Source organism: Notamacropus eugenii, chromosome 2 (genome assembly GCF_028372415.1).
Source record: "Notamacropus eugenii isolate mMacEug1 chromosome 2, mMacEug1.pri_v2, whole genome shotgun sequence".
In the NCBI taxonomy this organism is placed as follows: Eukaryota; Metazoa; Chordata; class Mammalia; order Diprotodontia; family Macropodidae; genus Notamacropus; species Notamacropus eugenii.
The window spans coordinates 80,152,374-80,173,975 of record NC_092873.1 but is presented as its reverse complement, the minus strand read 5'-3'; the positions used below and the strand labels follow the sequence as shown (position 1 = coordinate 80,173,975).

The following is a 21,602-nucleotide window of genomic DNA, read 5'->3' as shown; positions in this document are numbered from 1 at the left end:
CTCCTTCACTTTCCTTATCAAGTTCTATTAATTATATTTTCATAATCTCTTCTTTTTCAGAATTCTCGCAGCCACCATCCTAGTTCAAGACTTTATTGTCTTATATAGCTATCAAAAATATTGTTTGATGAGGCCACTTCTCTGGTCAAAAACCTATAATCAGTCCCTGATGCCTTGAGGGTAAAATAGAAACTTCTTATCCTTGCATTTAATACAGTCTGGCTTTGACCCAACTTTGTCTGTAAACAAATTATACTGTCCAATCAAACTAGACTATGTACTTTCCCACAAACTCATCACGCCCTCTTTTATGCACTCATACAATCTACCGTCTCCTTGTCCTTCCTCCCCTCTGACTTTGAGAAACCTTATTTCTCTTTAAAGCTTGCTCTCCAGGAAGCCTTCCCAAATCCCCCAGTCATTAGTGTGTGTGTAATGAGGTTGAATTGGTCTATGGGGTTAATCCATGAAAATGATCAGAGTTGCCATTACCAATTCTGGTTGACCACATGGAAACTTTGGGGCCCTGCTTCCAGTTATCTGTGGCTCAGGCTTGCACTTGGAAATAAAGAAGAATTCCTTTATATTAGATGTGGAACTGGAAGAGGTTATGATTCAGTGAATGCATAAAATTGATAGACTGCTCCCTCCTCTCTTTTTCTTTCAGTGGGCTAATCGTGTCAGTTCTGTGGTTTAGGAGAAGAGGCAGACTGCCCTAACTCCAACTTTGACCTCCATGTGGTTGGGAGCACATGGCATCATGTCTTACCTAGGCCTAGGTTCTTTTCTGATTTTAGGCAAGCAGTTATTCATCCCACTATGGATGTGTCTAGGCTCAGAGGTAACCTTCTGAGTTATAGAGGTCCTGGGCCCATGGGGTGGAGCTGAATGGTGGCAAGGAAGAAGTCCATGGTAACTTCTCTGGCTCTCTTAGAGAGAATTGGCCCAATGCTGGCTATTGTATGAGCACTTTCTGGGAGATGGTACAAAGCTAAAGGGAAAAAGTAAAAAGTATAATTGTTGTTGTTCAGTTATATCTATGACCCCATTTGTGTTTTTTTTGGCAAAGATGCTAAAGTGGTTTTCCCATTTTCTTCTTCAGCTCACTTTATAGATGTGGAAACTGAGGCAAATAGGGTTAAGTGCCTTGCCCAGGGTCATACAGCTATAAGTGTCTGAGGCTGAATTTGAACTCAGGTCTTCCTAACTGGGATGGGGTGGGGAGAGTAGTGGTAGATACTTTATCCACTGTGCCAACTAGCAAGCCCTAAAAAAATACATCGTTAACTCCTCAAAATTGCTTTCTCCTTCTAAGGTTAAGTCTCAACCTCTCAGCATATTGTAATAGTAGTTATAAGTTCTTACTGAATCCTGTTTTAAGTCTTTTTGTTAATGTAAAATATGAACCTTTTATGTTTAGCATTTCTTTTGGTCAGAGAGGAAGCAGAGGATCACTTTTTTCCTGAACCCTGCCCTACTTTGGCCACCCATCAGTACTACAGCTTCAGCCCCCCTCAGGTTCCCCCTAATAATTTTCCCTTTGCCTAGTTTCCCCACTCCCTCCAGCACTCCTTGCTGATTCCCCACAGCCCTTTAAACTTTCCCAAGTTCCTAAGCTTCCATCCTCCCCCTGCTTTTTGCTGTAGGATTTAGATCTGGATTGTAGGATTAAATCACCCAGTTCACATTGTAACTATTCTTTTTTTAACTTCTCCTTTTTACCCTTCATGTCAGTCAAACCTAAGCTATATGTAAAAACAGATCAGAGATACCTGGCAGTGGGTTAATGAGCCAAAGAGTATGAGAAAGTGGAACCTAGCCCCTTTCTTGTTAGAGCCCAGGCTCCTCAGGACTGAGCCCAGTCCAAATCATATGCCTTCAGTATAGAACAGCGACTCTTCGTTATCCTCAGGCACAAGGCTTAATAAACCTTTATTGAAATTGAGTTGGCAAGAATAACCTTTTGTTTGAGGGCTATTCATGACCTATTTTGTTACCTAGGTATACACATGTATTAAATATACATACATTTAATCCCAGGGGTCACTGGGAGAAGAAAGACACTTTCTTGATTGCCCTGCTCCCTTCCCTATTCCAGCTTCTTGTTAAGACAAGGAGTGGTGTGATTTTGAGTAATATTTTTCTTTGAATCCTCAGTCACTGAGTGAGTCCATGAAATTAAATGTAAAAGCCTTCTAGGACAAAGAGTGAAGGGTAGGTAGGGGAGCAAGAGCTGCTTAGGAGAGCTCTAAGTAAACCAGTAAAGTGATTTCTCAGGAAAAGCAGGACTCTTCCCAGGTTCCCCCCTTCAGAAAATGTTGGCAGACCTGCACCTCCAAGCTCAAGAGAGGTTCCAGAGCACAACAGGATTTCAGGTTATGGACATTGAATCGCCTTGCCCTAGTTTTTTTTGGTGGGGGTGGGAGGGGGGTTAGGGAGCCAAGGACTTGGGGAAGGGAAAGTATGTATAAGAATGGTTGAGCAGATACTGCTCTCTAACAGTATGATCACATTAAGAGGAATGTAACTACTTTCTCTTACATTATATACAGAGATGTCCATTTAAGAGGAAAGGAAGGGGGCAAAATAAGAATTGGGATTAGCAGTTAGCTAGCAGGCTAGCACCCTGAAATGTAACAGAAAAGGATGTATAAAAGGAGGAGACTCTGTGAAGGATCTAGAGATGAAGAAACTGAGAGAATGGGTGCTCCTGCAAAAAGGGGAGATATACAAGACTGTGTGCTACGATTCCTTCACCTTCAGAAGTTGTTGTCAATGTTCCAGACATCTCCACTGAGGGCATTAGCTGCTCCCTGCAGGGTCCAGGTGAGTAGAGCTAGCTGGTGGCGGAAGTGGCCCTCTTCAAAATGAGGTCGTGAATATCTTAGGGAGCCATTCTCAGCCTCCTTGCTCCTCAGCAGCTGCAGGTGCTCGAGTAAGGCCTTCAGAGTGTGGTCCCCTTGACCCAGGAAGATGTGACGGAATGGGTAGATTGCTGGTGACACATACTGGGATAGGAAGTAGAATTCTACCTGCCACAAGGGGCATAGGGAATGGTCAGAGAGGAAGCAGAAGATCATTTTCTTCCTGAACACTGTTTTGGCCACCCATTAATACTACAGTTTCAGCCCCCTTCAGGCACCCCCAATTATTTTCCCTTTGCCTAATTTCCCCACTCCCTCTAGCACTCCTTCCTGATTTCTCACAGCCCTTTATTCTTTCCCAAATTCTTTAGCCTCCTGGAGAGATTAAGCAATTTGTCCAATGTCACATAGGTAGTCTTACCTCTCCTCTTGATTCTATATCTACTCTGACCCTCTCCCCCGCTTCCTCACGAACACTTCCCAATTCCATCTAATCTTCCTCTCTGTATCTTTTAATGATCTGAGCTTTCCATGACAACCTTGTCCCTCAACAACTGCCTCAGTTCTCTTTCCAACCACACAAGTCTTCCCCGCCCCCCCTCCATGCCATCTCAATTCACTCTTCCTAATTCTCTCCTTATCCCTGGACAGGTAATCTGAGGTTTATCCTGTCAGTAGCATTATTGGTAGCATTCTAGTGAGAAGTCATTGATAGCAAATAGCCAGGGAAGAGACTGGATCCCTCTCTCTTGCATCATCAATTCCTTCCTGCTCTGTTGATTCTTTCTCCTCTCTTACAAATATGATCAGGTCATCCTTTATCCTAAACACACAACAATAACAAATCCTCTATATTTGCTGAATCTTTCAAGCCTTATTTCATTCATCTTGTGATGAAACATCTAGAAATAGTAAGAGTAGTGTATCTTTACTTCCTCGTTATCCCCTCACAGCTCAACCTCCATCAGTCTTCTACCATTGAGTGACAGATGATCTCAGCTGCTAAATCCAGTGGTCTTTTCTCATTCCTTTTCCTCTGAACTCTATAGCATTGGCTTCTTTGGCATTATTCTCTCCTGATTCTCTCCTCTAATTATCCTCCTGCCCAAGTGTAGATGTCTTTCCTTGGTCCTTTTCCTCAGTATTCTCTCTCCTTTTGTAATTTAACCCCAATCCAACTTTGGGTAGCTCAGTACTTCAATCCTTGACCCTCTTCTCTTTGCTCATTCTTCCCTGGTGATTCCAGGTGGGAAAGGAGAAAGATGAGGGAATAGGAAAGGAGGAGAGATGAAAGGAAATGGAGAAAAGAGATGGGAAAGGAGAGGGAAGATAAAAGCAGGGAACAAGGCAGGGAAGTGGAGGTGGGTGGGATAGGAACTAGACACAGGAAAGGGAATGAGGAAAGGTCAGAGGAAGAACCTTCGAATGTTAAGACCCAAAAACCAGAAAAGAAGCCATAATAGCCAAAGCTGTTGAGGAATAAGGTTTCTTCATATTGCTAACTGGGGTGGCTGGGCTTGGGGTGGCCCTATGACAGCAGTTAAAAGGATAAGGCTGACATATGAGTCTGACTCACTCTCATGATTCGGACGTTGTACATTCGCATCAATCTCTCATTACTTTCTTCTGACCTGTAGATCTCCTTCTGCAGCTTCTCAGCTGATCGGATGTAGTCTCCTCGTGCTGAGTATATCCACTGCAGGGTCAGGCCCCGGGCCTAGAGAATAGTGCCAGGGTGCCAAGGAAGGAAGTAGGAAGCATAATTTGGGGGCTTTAGGGAATAGAATAGTGAAAGGCTGGAGATCAGGACACAGGATCTGAGAAATGAAGGGGGATAGGAAGTTGGGACTAAGTTCCAAAGGAACTGAGATTTGGAATATAGGATTCAGGGAAGAAAGCTCAACCCTGGCTAGGAAATGATACCCAGGTTCTAACCTTGAGATCCCCAGAGAACTCATTGAGTCTACCAATGTGCTTCAGGATGACATCACCATAGCAACCAAAGTCTAAGGGTAGCAGGTGATCATGGCTGAGCCGGATGAGTAGTTGGCCCACCACCATGGCCACAGCCCGGGCCACAGCTGGCAACCTCCCTTGTAATGCTCCATGCAGATTCTTATATGTATCTTCTTTGGTGTTCAGGAAGGGGTAGGGTGGGCCCTTCTGATGATGAAAGACAGGAAGAGCAAGGTCCATAACAGCTAGGGATATGGAAGTAAAGGTAGAGTTTGGGGATGGGACAATGGGTCTAGAATATGGAATGGTAGGTAAGGTTGGAATTATGGGGCTGTGACAGAGGGGGCATATTTGGAGATGGGGGTGGGATGGGGCTTACGTCAGTGAATGAGAACTCAACAGCGGGGACCCCTCCAAAGGCAGTGAAGGAGTAAGCACTGCTGTCCATGGGCAGGGGCCGGATCCTGACAATGGGAGGCATAGCCAAGAGTAGCCAAGAGTGGAGAACAATTCCCTGTTCAGATTTCCCAGATCCCAGTAGGATACCAGCACCACCATTAGCACCAAGATCTGTCCCTTTCCCTCCCTTCCTGTTCCTTGGCAGACTTAGACATCCCATCTCCTGGAAGCCTGTCACTTACACCTCAGCCTCCCAGCTCTGGCCTGGAACAACCATCTGATCATAGAGGGTTTGACCACTATGGTTGGGAGAATCCACCTACATCAGGAGAGGATAGAGGAAAAGACCTCAATGATCAGACTTCAGCTAGAATTCTGATCCCCCTGGCTTTTTCCTAGACCCTACTTTTGTTCTCTCTAACCTCTATGGCATTAGGCAAGTCACTTCTCAATTCTGGGTCCCACTTTTCTCTAAGAAAGGAAAGAGTTGAATGATATACTTTCAGTTCTGACAGTCTGTGGATCTGTGCCTTCTTAGGACCCTCACCTGCTTTAGGATGCTCTCAATGAGGCTGGTGAGAAGAGGGCTGGTTTTTGCATGGAACTGGTCATCCCCTGAGGAGTGAGGTGGAGATGGGAAGATAATTAGGTTTAAGGCCCAATTCTTAACTTCTCTTCCACAGAAAAGCTTAGATCTCGGCTCACCAAGCACAGCATTGTCCAAGCTCACGTAGACAGCAACTTTGAGGTGCAACATGGTGAGGTAGCCCTGAAGGAGAGAGAAAACTAAGGACAAACTCACCTCCAGCACCCAGGACCACCCCACCCCAGACTCTCTCCATTTCTGGCTTATTACCTCCAGCCATTCAGTGACTCCCACATTGCCAAAGTCACCAGCATCCCAACTGACAAAAAGTAGACTTCGTCGAGGTTGAAAACCTGATGAATGGGAAGGAAGGGGGTGAGGAAAAGTGATTACCTTACTCATCCTTATTTCACTGGCCACCCCTAGAGTTATCACTTTGTCCTGCTTTTAGTCCTTCACATGCTCTTATGTACCTTCAGTTTCCCAATCCAACCCCCGATTTGGAATCTTCTTTAACTCCTTTCTCCTTAATTCTTCCCTGGGCCAGATCCCAAGCCCTCTTTCTCCCCCCAGTCCTGTCCTTGTACCTTTTCAAATTTTGGTCCCCTCTTACCTCTCATTCCTGATCCTCTTCTCTCTCTACCTCCCTGACCCTAGTATCTTGTCCGTGGCCTTACCATTCCTCATCATGGCAGAGAAGGTGCGTACCAGCTCCAGCAGGATGGCTGTTCCCACAGCAGACTTGGCTGCCCCTGGACCCCAGGCATCTCTCTGGGCCCCAATGACAATGTAATGATCTAGGGCAAGAAGAAAGGGTAAAAGTGTGAAGTTGGGGGCTAGATTTAAATCTGTAATGATGCCTAGGAAAGAACTGATTTTTCTTAGTTCTCTATGTGGCACATTAGAGATACACACACACACACACACACACACACACACACACACACTGAGAGAAAGAAATAAACATATATACACAGAGAGGGGAAGAGCAGTGGTAATTCTAAATTCTTTCTGGGACCAACTTCAAACAGAAAGAGAGGGAGACTTTGGAAGCTAATATGTAGGAAAAGTTAACTCCTCAACATGATTGACTCCAGTTTTAGGGGAGGGAGGCGGAATTTCCCCTTGAGTGGGATCAGGTCCTCTCTGTTGAGCTGTGATCTCATCTCACTACCATCTAAAGAGCCATTCTTGTGTGTTTCTCTTCTATTAAAAACTGTACAAATTTTCTAATTTCTATTTGCCTTCTGCTTGGGAAAAATGGGTTTACCCATTTGTGATGGTCTTTTATGTAACCAGAGTTTGGTGAGAAGGGGTGAAGTAGAAGCTTGGAGTAACTCTCCCCAATCTAAGAGGTAGTCACCAGCAGAGCAACTTGTTCTGACCTAGACCAGCAATATATAGTGGGACAGATAAATATAATTCTATTCTGGTACCCTTTTGAAGACTGAGGAAAAGAGTGCTGAGTGCCCAGCCTTGTCTGGAATTTGACTCTCTCCCTCCCACTCTCCTGTTGGCTTTCCTTCTCTCCTCATAGTGCAGACTTCAGATCACACCAATGCCTTCCTAAAAACATCTGTTTGGACAATCCATTTGGACATTATATCCTACACAGACAGCACATATATCTTATACACAAAATAGAAGCTGAGCCTAAACCAGAGCCCACATTTCCTACCAGGTTCTGAGTGACCCTCAATGCAGCCGAAGATGCTGATAATGGCAGTTGAGGTTCGATGGTTGTTGACAACAAGGCGCAAAGTTGGCCCAGGGCCCAATCGGTATGGAGCATCAGAGAGATTCCCTTTCCACTCTTGGGGGGCCTCAGGGCCTGACAGCTTCCTAGGAGCAGGAACCAAGTCAGAGAGGCAAGACAGCTCTAAAATAAGCTCAGGGAAACAACAGCATTGAGGGAAAAGGACACAGATCTATCACAGAGACTTTACTGCTAAGATCTGGAGGTCAAGAGGGAGCAGAAGCATAAAAAAAGGTGAAGAGATAGAGAGGAAAGATGATGAAAAGAGGGAAATGGAGATGACAGTCAGAGATAAAGGGATAGAGAGAAAAGGAAAAGGGGGTGGGGTGGGACTGAGAAGATGAAAAGAATGGAAAAGACAGGTCTTTTTTTGTCTTTGGGTTTTGGTATCTTTATGACCAAGCAGAACTCAAGGCTTTTTTTCCTCCCTCCCTTCCCCTACTCACCCCAGCAACTGGGCAGTGATGTCGGCACTGATGGGCTGTACTGGGATACTAGGGAGGCCAGAGGATTCCACAGGTGGGAACTGGGTTTGATTAAAGGAGGGGAAGCCAGGAGTATAGGGGTCCCCTGTTCCCAAGTGAACCTGTTGGGGGAGTTGGGGCATAACTGGCAAGGATAGAAAAAGATCAGGGAATCATCCCTATCCTTATCTCCCTGTTCCCATTCCCCACCCAGTCCTCCTACATGAGCCATAGAGTCTAGGTAGCATTGGACTTGGCCTCATGCTTAGTCTTCCTTTCTGAGGATGTCAGGGTCCTGAAAATAAGAAGGGCCCTTTTGATTCCCAGGTACAAGACTCACATGTCCATACACAGCTGTGTGGTTAGAGAGCCTCAGCTTCTTGTGGGGATCTGGGTGGATGTCAGCAGGGTCTGGGTAGATCAGGACACCCAGAGCCCCAAAGGCCTCAGCATTCGACACCTAATGTAGGAATCAGATCTCATCATTCTCCTGAACACACCTGCAGCCCACTTCCTAGTTCTTAGACCCTCATGAATCTTTGCTACACTCCTATGTTTTCCATTTCTGAACCCCAAGAATCCACATCCTGTTTCCTGTACTCCACACACTTACTGTTTCTCCAAAATCCATCTCCAACTTTGCCAGAATGGTTCCTACTTCCCTAACAGCCACTACCTTCCTTGTTTCTTTATGTTATTTCCTCTTTCTAAAGAAGTTTTTTGATCCCTTCTATCCCCTTGAATTGCCTATTTCCTAAAAATAACAATAATCATACGGGAATAGCTCACTATACAGCACTTCAGGGCTAGAGTGCTTTCCCATCTATTCTCTGATTGGATCTTCACAAGAACTCTCTAAAGGAAGCAGGGGAGGGACCGTTATTCCTCATGAACAGAGGAGGACATTGAAGCTTGGAGAGGTTAGAACTTAGATTTCTCTAAGTTCACACAGCTGCTGAGTGACAGTCAAAACTTGAACCCAGGTCTGCTGACTCCAAGTCCAAGGCTCTTTCCTATTTCTTTCCATTGGCTTTCTATCATAACAGCGCTCATTCTAGCAGACTTGTTGGATTGGGTTGCTGGTAGTATAGGGTTACTTTTCTCAGTTTCTGCTACCAGGGTCTGTCCTCCCTCTTCAGTCTCTGTTCTCCTAGAGAGGTCTCTCACCTTCTCAGCAAAGCTCACTTGTCCTATTCGCACCAATAATAGGTGCCCCTTAATGTCCAAATTCTTCTCTTGGAGAGCTTCCATATCCTCCAAGCGCCCATAGTTAGCATAGATGAGTCCTCCCTGCGAAGTCCAGCAAGGCAGACAGTGAGCAAGTCAATGGACTGCCTTCCCACCACTTCTGAGCCTGGCCCCATGTAAGGAATGTAAGGGTGTAGAACTAGAGGGCAGTACCTCTGAGGCCAAAAGGAGCCAAAGGGAACCAGGAGAGGGCTAGGGAGTCTGGGGAACAAGGTTGTCTGGATCTCTGAGAACTAAAGGAATGTGATATAGGTGGGGCTGGGAAGGCACATCTGGGTCCCAGGAAATACCCTTACAACAGCACTGCCGTTGGCACTGTAGGGGCAATACACATCAGGATCCTCCAACTGTAACTCTCTCAAAGCATTGCCAGACTCATCGACCCAATGCAGTGTATTTGGCCAGATCCTGTGGTAGGAGAAAAGTCAGGAATCTTCCCACCCTTCACCCTCAGTCTAGTTACCGTTGTCCCACCAGACTATACTCTCAGAGCAGGCCTTCTACCACCCCAACTCACGGGTCAGGAAACTGCAGCCCCACATAATGGGTATCCATCCACACATGGTCTAGCTTCTGCTGAGAGAACATGTCTCGGATCTGGTGAGACAGAGTAGTCATTCCAGGGGAACCTGAGGATCGCTCCAGAAGGCTGATGGTCCTGTTTGGGAAGAACAGGGAGCTACAGGGCAGGACACTTGGATTCTGGGAGAGGACTGATCATGAGGGGTTAGATATCTGCCCCTTACAAAGAAATGTTGGTGCTTTTGTTCTAAATCACCTCCTTTCTAAATGATTGACAATTTCTACTGACTCCTTTTTCTTTCACCATCAAACATTCTCAGGTGTCCTCACTCCTCAAAATAAAATTTCACTTCATCCATCGGCTCTCCCATAATACCAGCAAGCCATTTAATTCTCTCTCCATCACACAACAAAAACTGCTCCTCCAATGCTCATGTCTCCCAAATCTACATTTCCTGAGTTCTTCCAGTCCTATATCTCCAACTAGTTGCTGGATATACCACAAGTTCCTCAAATTGAACACGCCTTGAAACCAACCTACTCTTCACTTCCCTGTTGTTAATAGTCACCATTCTTTCTTGTGTGTGAAACCCCAAGTCTTGGTTTTTTTTATGGGTGGAGTAGGGGGGAGGGTTCCAGATCTTGGATTTCTTTGGTGTGGGGAAATTCATCCACTGATACAGATCAGCGACTTCTATGTAATTTATAGTCTCAGAGAGTTGTCACCAATTTCTGTTACTCATGCTTAAACCCTCAGTTTTAGACATGTCATCATAAGAGTCATTCACATTTGTATATTGCTTTAAGGCCCATAAAGCACCTTTCCCATAGCAAACCATGAGATATATTGCAAGTACTATTTTCACTTCATAGATGGGTGAGGATAACAGAAGGGTCTCAGAGCTCACCCAGATCAACTTGCAACCCACTGCAGAGAATCATTCTACAACTTCCCTGGTGAATGGTTGACCCATCTTTGCTTGAATATTTTCTGTAATAGAAACATCACTATTCCACAGTGAAGTCACCCTATCTTGGGGTTGCACAGCTCTAATTCTTTTTTTTAAAGGGGAGAAGGCAAGGCAATAGGGCTTAAGTGACTTGCCCAAGGTAATGCAGCTAGTGTGTCAAGTGTCTGAGGCTGGATTTGAACTCAAGTCTACTCACTGCACCACCTACCTGCCCTAAACAGCTCTAATTCTTAAGAATTCTATTCTATTGGGCCAAAAGCTGCCTTACTATAACTTCCACTGTTTCAGCCCCTTGAAGAAAGGAAATAAACATTATTAACTATTTACTGTGGGTCAGGCACAATACAAATATTATCTTATTTGGTAAGTGCTGGTATTATACCTATTTTACACAAAAGGAGCTGAGGCAAACAGAGTGCCTTGCCTAAAGTCACACAGCTAGTAAGGTGGATTTGAATTTAAGACTTCCTGACTGCAGGCCTAGTACTCTCTCCATTGTACCACATAGCTGCCTCTCCTAATAAAATGGGATTATGAGTCAAGAGTTCCAGCCCTGGGTGTGCCACTAACTTGACTGAACTCTTCTCCCCTCATGGGGCACAGACCTGGACTGATGTATCTCCCAGTTCTGCACCCCTGAGCAGCTGAGGCAGTGCTCCTGCTGTCATGCTGGCCCAGCCTTGCTCATGGGGAAAAGCCAGAAGGGATGTCAGCTTGGGATGAAAATGGAACCAAGGATAGGGTTCATCCTCAGCTCATCACTCTTTATCATCCCCATATCCAATCTGTTGATTTTACCTCTGTAACATTTCTCACATATGCCTTTTTCTCTTCTCCTGAGATGCCCTAATAGAAGTCTTTATCACCTCCCATCTGAACCACAGCAATAGCCAGCTGGTTGATCTGCCTGCCAGTCAAACATCTTACTCCACTCTAGCTCATCTTCCCCTCAGCTGTCAAAGTGATCTTAAATCACAAATCTGACCATGGCACTTCCCCCTACTCAATAAACTTAGGATAGAGAAATATAAAATCCCCTTTGTGCTCCTCCACCTTCTCCCCTTCCCGGGGATTTGTTGTTCAGTCATTTCAGTTCAGCTCTTCATGACCCCATTTGGAGTTACCTTGGCAAAGATACTGGAGTAGTTTGCCTTTTCCTTCTCTATTCCATTTTACAGATGAGGAAACTGAGGCAAACAGGATTAAGTGACTTGCCTAGGGTCACCCAGCTAGTAAGTATCTGGGGCCAGATTTGAACGCAGGAAGACGAGTCTTCCTGACTCCAGGCCTGGCACTCTATCCACTGCACCACCAGTGATGCTGGTCTTCTAACTGTTCATTAAGCAAGAAATTCTATCTCCTAACTCTAGCATTTTCATTAGACATCTCCTATGCTTGGAATGCACTCCCACCTGATCTCTACCTCTTGGTCTCTTTCAAGCCTAGCAAAAATTTCATGTTGAACAGGAAGCTTTTCCTGATCTCCCTTAAGATCAGAAGAAAGAGGAGAGTAAAAAGAAATATGTTCATATAGAAAGGAGGAAGAAGCGGATAGAACCTGAATTTTCTCATAACTGAGATATATGAGAAGAAGAATGTATGAACATGGAAGAAGGATTGGGGGAGGATTGGGCAGCAGATCAACCTCACTCTTATCTGAACCTGACAAAGGAGGGTTGAACACATCATACACAAAGAAGTTAGCATAAACTACATCAAACTCTTTAGAAACAGGTGGGTACTGGGAGGGGGAAGTTAAGAGGGAATAATTTCAAGCCATACAAACTTCTTGCATCAATGAGGAGTTTCAGAACAAATTATAATATATGGTTTAATGGAATATTATTATATTGTAAGAAATATAGTCTCCAGAGGACCTGTGATGAAGCAAGATCTAGTCTTCCTGGTAAAGGACCAGAGGTGGTGAAAGAGACACAGTCTCTTTGGACATGGTTTTTGTGTTAATTCATTTTGCTTAACTATTCATATTTGTTACAAGGTTTGGGTTGTTTTGCAAAATTTCTGTACTTTCAATTGGGTGGGCAGTGGGGTCAGAAACAGTGATGGGAGGGACAACTTTTTTTAAATGTCCAGAAAGAACAGAAGGAGATTCAGAAGGTAACACAGACAAGCAAGATAGGTATTAGATTAGATGCATTATTTGCTTTATTTGAAAAAAAAAACAAGCAGTATGAAATGGAGATTCATAGTTTCACATACTTTTTGTACCCTGTGTATATGGAAATGCTCTTTTTTCTTTGTCTTTTATTTATTTGTTTTTGGTTCAGAATAAACATAAAACATAGTAATATATAATAAATAAACATAAGCATAAAAAACAAATAAGATAGAGGGAGTTGTAGTAGATGACAGGTTCTGTTTGTTTCCAAACCCTATAATCCTACATAAGAACTATGATGGTATTTAAAATGCAATCAAATTCATATATTCATCTTATCCCCGACCCAGAGAATGAATCCAGATTGTGTACGTGCAGTGCTGGTCAGTGTGATGACTGGCAGACAAGCTTTCCTTAAAGGAACCAAATTCTAGCTTTTTTCTGTCTTTCTGTTGCTTGAATTTATTCAGCACATCCTAATGTGAACCTTGAGGGCCAGATTTCTGCTTTCATGAGGGAGACTTCCTGTTGCTTTGCCTTCCTTCTCTTGGATCTCCTGGCACTCCCCCCCAACCAATATGATAGGCAGGCTAGGCAGATCTGGAGTCAGGAAGACCTAAGTTCAAATTCAGTCACACACACAGATACCTTGGGTAGGCCACTTAACCCTGTCTGCCTCAGTTTCCTCATCTCTAAAATGGGGATAATCCATTAGTACACAGGGTTGTTGTGAGACTCAAAAAAGTTATTTCAAAAGGGATTAGAAAGCCATGAAGCACTATATACAGGCAGCTAGGTGGCACAGTGGATAGACTGGAGTTGGTAAGACTCATCTTCCTGAGGCCTCAGACACTTACTAACTGTATAAGCCTAGGCAAGTCACTTAACCCTGTTTGCCTCAGTTTTCTCATCTGTAAAATGAGCTGGAGAAGGAAATGGTAAACCATTCCAGTATCTTTATCAAGAAAACCCCAAATGGGGTCATGAACAGTATGAAACAACTGAACAATATAATATCAATTACATATCAATATAATTATTGTATTAAGTTATAGGAATCTGCTTTTGGATTCCCATGATTTTCTGAACGATTCCTTCATTTCCTGGCACTGCCCAATGTTCCTGGGCATTGAGATGTAGTTGGAAGAGCATAGAACTGAATTCAAGTCTGGCTCTACCACTTACTAACAATGAGTGTGACCTTTGTTAGGTATGTCATTTAACCTGGTTTCTCAGTTTTCTCACTTAAAAATGAGAATGGCTTATCCAATCTCTTTCATAGGGTTGTTAGTAGGAAAATACCTTGTAAATCTTAAAAATCCGTATAGAAATATGACATTTTAGATACTTTAGCCAAGGCTCTGTCTTTTAGCCTGGGAGACTTGGAGGATCTGCAAGAAAGGTCCATTTCACTCAGATAAAAGGGGAGCCCATTCTAGGAGAGGAAGAGTCTCAATGAGTTAGCAGCAAGCTCCACCTCAGCAAAGCAGTGGGAGATCCTGAGCCCCTGTGTGGTGGAGTAGTCAAATACTGCCAACACCAGGACCCCCAAATGCCTTCATATAGCCAAGGGAACCAGCAGACTCAAGTTCTGAGAACCACCATGCTTCAGTGCAGCCCTCCACAGGCAGGTGGTTCTGCAGCTGCCAGACTTCCAAGTGTTTCAGCATTGCCCCTGGTGGGTGTCCTACTAGATCTCCACAGTGTAGCCCCGAGGAAATGCAGAAAAACCCCACCTGGCTTCAGCACACTACAGAACCCAACTCAGTACCAGGCAAGATGCCAGATTCTTACAGCCTCTAACAACACCAACCAACCCCAATCCCCATCCTACCCAGCACAGCACCAGAGATCAGGGTCCTCCATGGGCCTCAGCGCAACATCAGTACAGTACCAGGTAAACATCCAAGGCATGCAACACTAGCATTAGAAACCTGAAACAGTGACCCTTCTACACTGGGAGCAGAGCTCAAATGCAAAAGAAAGGGAAAATTCCAAAAAGGAGAGAGGGGAGTGGCATGAACAGAAAACAACCACAAAAAAAATAATCTGACCATAGAAAATTATGATGATGACAGGGAAGACCAAGACACAAACTTAGAAGAGGACAACAATATCAAAATACCTATGGGCAAAACCCCAAAGAAAACAGGAACTCCTCTCAAGCCCAGAAAGAACTCATGGAAGAGCTCAAAGAGGAGCTTAAAAATCATATAAGAAATATAGAAGAAAAATGGGGAAAAGAAATGAGAGTGATGCAAGAGAATTATGAAAAAAGACTCAACGGCTTGGAAAACTTCTTAAACTTTAGAATTGGCCAAATGGAAAAGGAGATACAAAAATCCATTGAAGAAAACGCCTCCTTAAAGAGGCCAAATGGAAAAGAAAGTACATAAGCTAATTGAGGAAAACAACACCTTAAAAATTAAAATTGGGCAAGTGGAAGCTAATGACTCTATGAGACATCAAGAATCAATCAAATATATTCAAAAGGATGAAAAAAAAATCTAAGAAAATGTAAAATATCTCATGGGAAAATCAACTGACCTGGAAAATAGATCCAAGAAAGATAGTATCAGAATCATTGGACTGCCTGAAAGCTATAATCAAAAAGAGGACCTGGACAGTATCTTTCAAGAAAATTTCAAGGAAAACTGCCTTGATGTCCTAGAACCAGAGGCATTGAAAGAATCCACTGATCACCTAAAGAAAGAGATCCCAAAATAAGAATCCAAAAGAACATTATAGTCAAATTTCAGAACTATCAGGTCAAGGAAAAAATACCACAAGTGCTTATAAAGAAGCAGTTCAAATATGGGGGAGTCATAATCAGAATCACACAGGACTTCACAGCTGCAAAATTTGACGTCCAATACCAAGACTCAAGAGAAGCATAAACAGGTACAAAGTGGCGGAGGACCCAGAAGGGATTCAATAGAGTTAAACTGCTTACATCCCTACAATGGAAGATGATACTTGTAACTCTTCAAAATTGTATCACTAACAGTGCAGATAGAAGGAATAAACATAGAGTGTATGGGTATAAGGTGTATTTGAGGGAATGACATTAAAAAAAATAAGGAATGAGAAGGAGTAAAATGGGTGCAGAAGGAAGGAAGAGGTAGAATGGGGTAAATGATCTCACATGAAGAAGTAAGAAAGACCTATAACAATGGAGGGGAAGATGGGAGGGTGGGTGATGGGCATTGCTTGAAACTTACTCTCATCAATATTGGCTCAAAGAAGTAATAATATATACAATCAGATGAATATAGAAATCTATCTTACCCGACAGGGAAATAGGAGGGCAGAAGATTAAATAAATAAATTAAATAAAGGGGAAGGGGAGGTGGGACCTGACAGAAGGGAGGGCAGATCAGGGGAGGTGGTAGACAGAGACAAAACATTGGTGATGTGGGAAAGGGTGAAAGAAGAGAGAGGACAAACTGGAGGAAGAGTAAGACAGGGAAATACACAGGTAGTCATCATAATGGTGAATGTGAATGGAATGAACTCATATAAAACAGAAGCAGATAGCAGATTGAATCAATTTCCTTAATCTAGAATTGTGGGGAAAAATAAAATACTATTAAAAAAAAGAAAATAGATAAACAGGAAGGACATCTCTAGGTAACTGCAGGCTGAGAGCATGCCACTTGTCACATCCCAAAGCAGTTATGTTATAAGACTCAGATTGGCAACCTAGTAAGAGGAGCCTTCATCATATATCCTATCGTACTATATCACGTTACTTATGTGATTAGATTATTCTATGATTAGAATTGAAAGAGACCTTAAAAGTCATAAAGTATCATCTCCATCTGATGTATAAACCTACAGCTTTCCCAACAAGTAGTCATTCAGTATCTGTTTAATTACTTTTAGGGATGAGGAACTCACTACTTCCCAGAGTAATCCATCCTACTTTCGAACTGCTCTAATTGTTAGGATTTCCTTACATTGGACCAAAATCTGCTACCCCACAGCTTCTAATTCTTCCTACTGGCGTCAAGCAAGACAAACCCAAGCCTTCTGTTAAGAGAAGTTTCAAATATTTGATGACAGATATCACAGGTGAGGCAGTATAGCACTATGGGAAGACAGCTGACTTTGGAGTCAGGAAGACATGCATTCAAGGCCTACTTTGGGCACATAATGGTAGTGAAATCCTGGATAAGTCACTTAACCACTTAGTGTCTTAAATGATTCTGTAAGTTGAAGAGCAGGTACAGATCTACATTAGTAGAGGGATTTTCCCCACTAGGAGTTCCTTATACTAATGAAGTTGTAGTTCTGTCCCCATGCCCTTCCTTCTCTTCCTTCCCTGCCATGTTCTTGGCCCTATGCTGTTGAACAATTTTGCTGTGACTTGGACAAAGTCACAGATGGCACACTTGTTCCATCTGTAGATGACACCAAATTGGGAGGGATAGCTGATGTGCTGGTTGTTTAAAAACAAGAATCACAAAGATCTACAGATTAGAGCACTAGGCTGAATCTAAGAAGATGAAATTCAAATGGGATCAGTATAAAGCCTTACTCTTCAGTTCAGATATCAGCTTTGCAAGAACAAGATGGAAGAGGCATAGTTAGACAGTAAGTTGTTTGAAAAACAAAAAAGAGAGATCTGTGGGGTTTTAGTAGTCTACAAACAGTGGTGTGTTGGAGCTTATTTGCTTGCTAGATTGTTAAATTTTCAGTGTGAGCATTTGCACTTCAGAAATCAGCACACACTACAAATCAGTTTGATGTATTGTTTTGTTGATTGTTTAGACTTAAGAAAATGATGGAGAAAATGTTAATGATGCAATTCAAACTTAAAAGTATGTCCTAAAAAATACATTTCACACTCATTCACTCACACACGCATGCACACACACACACACACACACACACACACACACACACAAATCTTGCCCCCCGGAAAGCTAGATGTTAAGCATCTACCAGCATTTCCTGCCTACCAACATTATATGGAGTCAGTAGTGTGATATGGAAATCAAAATGCTAGTGTGATCTTGGATCATTGGCTGGAGAAGCCCTCAGAGGCCATCTGTACTCCCTCAAAACTAATAGATGCCAGAGGGAAGATTTTCGAATGAAAACCTGACCCCAGAACCAAGACCCTATCCACTATACAAAAAGAGCTCTCACTGTTGGAGGAGGACACTCATTAGATGGAGAGAATTCAGAAATTGGCAGATAGATTAATGAGTCCATATTGTCTGGCGTCATCTGAAGGAACTGGGAATATTTAAACTGAAGATTTTGGGCAGACAAGGTAGCTAGCTTCAGGTATTGGAAAGGTTGCCATGCAGATAAGAGATGAGACGTGTTCTGTATGACCCCACGACGCCAGACCAGGAATGTACGAGTGTCAGTTGCAAATAAGTTAATTAAGGCTTCCTATCAGGAAAATCTTTCTTATGATTAAAACTGTGCAAATGTGGAATAGGCTGCCTCAGGAAGTGTTGAACTTCCAGTCATTAACGTCTTCAATCAGAGGCCAGATGGTAGCTGAAGAATCTTATATTTTCTTGCCTAAGATCTAATGTTCAAACTCCTTAACTTTGAGTGAAAGGATCAATATCTACCAGAATTCCCCTATTCCTGCCATTTATTTTCTTAAAAGTCAAGGAAGCTGTTCCCAAGACTAGAGTGACTTGGGGACTAAAGCCCAAGCCCTTGATGTTGACACAGCTTACTGATCTCCCCAGGCTGTATTGACATGGTTTCCTAGAAACCTAAGGATATAAAAAGGGCTGATCCTTTTGGAAGTTTCCTAAAGCCTTGTAAATCACCACATCCTCCTCTACTGATCAGGTCCATTTCACTATGAAGGCAAGAGGGCCACATCTACCCAAGCTTACTGCTCTGTTCATGTTAAACAGCTTTTCTATGCTATGGATAAGTCAACCTACTTCTGTAATTGTTGAATGATCTGTGAATGTTTCATTTCATTTCATCTGACCTAAACTACCTATGTATCTACCTACCTACCTACCTGTCATCTGAGTGGGGTTCAGCCCACACCTGTATTCAAGGCCTTCTGTGACAGGGCCCTAACCTTCCTTTCCAGTCTTGTCTTCAACTGTCTACCTATGTAAATCTTATACTCCAACCAAAACTGGCCCACACAGTTGTTTGAACACATCTTACTGAGTCTTGTTATGTTCTTATGATCATTCTCTTAGCACTTCTGTTATGCAGCCTCCTCTCTCTCTATCCAAATCTCTGCCCTGAGTCCAGACATCATGAAGCCCTCATCAACTACTCCCCTCTCAGACCATTCCTGCCTCTCATCCCCTAGAATACTTCCTTTCGCTCCTATCATTCACTGTCTTCTATTTTCATTACCCATTTCCTATTTGTATGTGCCTTATCTTTCATTATCTGACTAAGTTTTAGGAAGGCAGGTGAAGAGCCTCCCAGGGTTGTTGTGAAATTAAAATGAAATATTTGTAAAGTGCTTCCCAAACCTTAAAGTGCTGTATAAATACTAATTATTAGTATCACTGTCATCATCCACACCAGAGCTGCAATTTGGATTTTCTTCATTTGGGGCCAAAATGAATGTGTGTACATTACCCAGGGTGGGAGAGGAAAAAGGAAAGGGACTTTGAAGACAGATGTAGTCAAGAAGGAAGGGGAGCAGTCCAGCCTTCGTTGCCAAGGGCGTTGCCAGTGGGCAATGGGGAGCCATTTTATTTCATGGAGATAGCATTTATCTAGGGGAAGAAGCAATGTATTTTGTGACTATTAGAGCCCTGAGGCAAATTATATACTGTTTGCATTTTTGTAGCAATAGCACAATGCATTGTACAGAAATGTTTCTCCGGGAACATTAACTGAGGGGAGGGAAAATGGGCTACCCAGATACCAAGAACTGAAGTTTGAAAGAGTCAGGAACCATGAGATTGGAGAAAAAGATATCTGAGTGTCCAGTTAGGAGGAGGAGTGCAGGATTCTATTTTAAGTCTTGAAGATCCAATCTTGGGTCTTACCTGATAGAACTTCTCAGTTGCTCCTCAGCCAAGTATTTGTGGAACATATCCCGAAGGTCAGCCCAGTACAGGGTAGAGCCACTAGTGTCTGGATTCAGCTCTTCATCACTCACTTCTGACACCGAGTCCTTACAAGACTGGCATGAACCCCGAAAAGCAATGTAGCCCAGGAGGAAAGCTAGGATAAGGAAAGCCAAGGCACTGATTTCCCTCCAAGGCTTCCTCTTCCTCCCATCCACCTGGGCTCCCTCTAGGACTGTGTTCTTCCCTCATTCATTCTACTCCCTCTGACACTGAGGCATTCAAGAAACTAGCTCTTCCCCAAGACCACTCACCCTTTCTTTGTTTACCTGTCCATCATTCTGCCTCTTCCATTTTAGAACCTACGAATACAGACCACCAACCTTTCCCAAATCCCAGACTTAGCATCTTCCTCACTGGGTCCTCCAATTAATCTCCAGGCCCTTCCCTTACCTCCCAAGGTCATCCCAGTCCCATGACTGGGAGGCAAGGAATTTGTTCTTACCCACAGTAAAGACCAAGAGATTGATGAGTATAAGGTGAGTGATTATCTTAGGGGTTAGATTCTGCCTCCCAGATTCCCCCTGCTTTTGCCCCTGGTTGGTGGTCCGTAGTTCCATGTCCATGATGAGAGCAGCTGGACTTTCTTCTTCTTCCTCTTGCTTCTCATCTTCCTCCAACTGTTTTCTCTGGTCTTCTACTTGTTTGTAGATGGTATAGGAATGGTGGGAGGACAGCTCTTGATTCTGGGAGCAGAGGGACTCTGAAGTCAGTAGAGGACTAGATGGACAAAACCCATGGAAGAGCCCTTGGGGAATTGAGGCAGGGGAGGATAGTTGATAAGAAGAGAGGGAGATGGGGGGCAGGACACTGGAATGGGAGAGAATAGAGGAGGGAGAGACAAGTAGATGGTAGAGGGGAGAGAGATGGGAGAGAATGGGAGAGAATAGAAAATTGAAAGACAGGTGGATGGTATAGAAGAGGGAAATGGGGGAAGACAATGGAGAAGAAATGTGGAGAATAGGCTGGGGAAGGAGAGGGATAGGGAAAGACAGGGTTGTGTGTGGTTTCTGTGGTTTGTCCTTCATTCTTGAAGAGTACCGTGACATCAGGAAGATGATGCTATGACTTGCAATTGAATTGCATTTGAGTGAGGGAGGGCTGTGCAAAGTCACCAGCCTCACTCTCTCTTCCAGAGTCATCTGGGTCCAGTGGCCAGGTATAGATCAAGACAAATGCAGACAGCCCAGTGGATGGCAAGGAGAAGTGTGATGGTGGGATTGGGGTAAGACAGGGAATTGAGGAAGGACAAAGGGATAGGGAGGATAGGAAAAAAGGATGGGACAGAGAAATGAGGGAGCAAAAAAGATTGGAGGAAGGCACAGAGCCATACTTAGGGTAAGGAAGTTCAGGCTATCTCAGTCACTGGCATCTGGGGATACGATTTACTCCTTGCTGTAATTGGAATGCTGTCTTTTCATGGACTGACTCATGCCCTGATATTGATTGTGGGGAAGAGAGTCCTGGGTTGGGGCAAGGGATATGATCACTGGCGGTAAAAATCAGGACAGAGGTGCAAAGGGTGGACTATCTCCTCTCTTGGTGCCATTGTACTAGCTTGCATCCCTGTGGAGGTTTGAGGATAGAGGAGGAAACAGATTCCTCCTCTTTCTCCACCATTAGACCTGAGCT

At 43.6% G+C, this 21,602-nt stretch overlaps 1 protein-coding gene across 6 annotated transcripts in view; it reads right to left on the bottom strand.

Moving 5' to 3' along the window:
• The window catches only part of TFR2 (transferrin receptor 2), a 31,373-nt gene that overhangs the window by 9,126 nt on the left and 645 nt on the right, over positions 1–21,602 (bottom strand). Inside the window, exons 2-18 of one of the 6 annotated variants that reach the window (XM_072641380.1) lie at positions 20,416–20,656; positions 19,890–20,067; positions 9,791–9,931; positions 9,564–9,681; positions 9,193–9,315; positions 8,366–8,485; positions 8,008–8,147; positions 7,484–7,647; positions 6,483–6,602; positions 6,076–6,158; positions 5,925–5,988; positions 5,767–5,834; positions 5,462–5,538; positions 5,200–5,284; positions 4,800–5,027; positions 4,441–4,581; positions 2,758–3,032 (exon numbers count right to left, since the gene is read on the bottom strand). In XM_072641380.1, the coding sequence (XP_072497481.1) occupies positions 2,760–3,032; positions 4,441–4,581; positions 4,800–5,027; positions 5,200–5,284; positions 5,462–5,538; positions 5,767–5,834; positions 5,925–5,988; positions 6,076–6,158; positions 6,483–6,602; positions 7,484–7,647; positions 8,008–8,147; positions 8,366–8,485; positions 9,193–9,315; positions 9,564–9,681; positions 9,791–9,931; positions 19,890–20,067; positions 20,416–20,656 (2,364 nt within the window). In that variant the 3' untranslated portion in view covers positions 2,758–2,759. Of the gene's footprint in view, positions 1–1,908; positions 3,033–4,440; positions 4,582–4,799; positions 5,028–5,199; positions 5,285–5,461; positions 5,539–5,766; positions 5,835–5,924; positions 5,989–6,075; positions 6,159–6,482; positions 6,603–7,483; positions 7,648–8,007; positions 8,148–8,365; positions 8,486–9,192; positions 9,316–9,563; positions 9,682–9,790; positions 9,932–19,889; positions 20,068–20,415; positions 20,657–21,602 lie in introns of those variants that run through there. The other 5 variants (XM_072641379.1, XM_072641381.1, XM_072641382.1 and 2 more) reach the window with 5 other exon arrangements.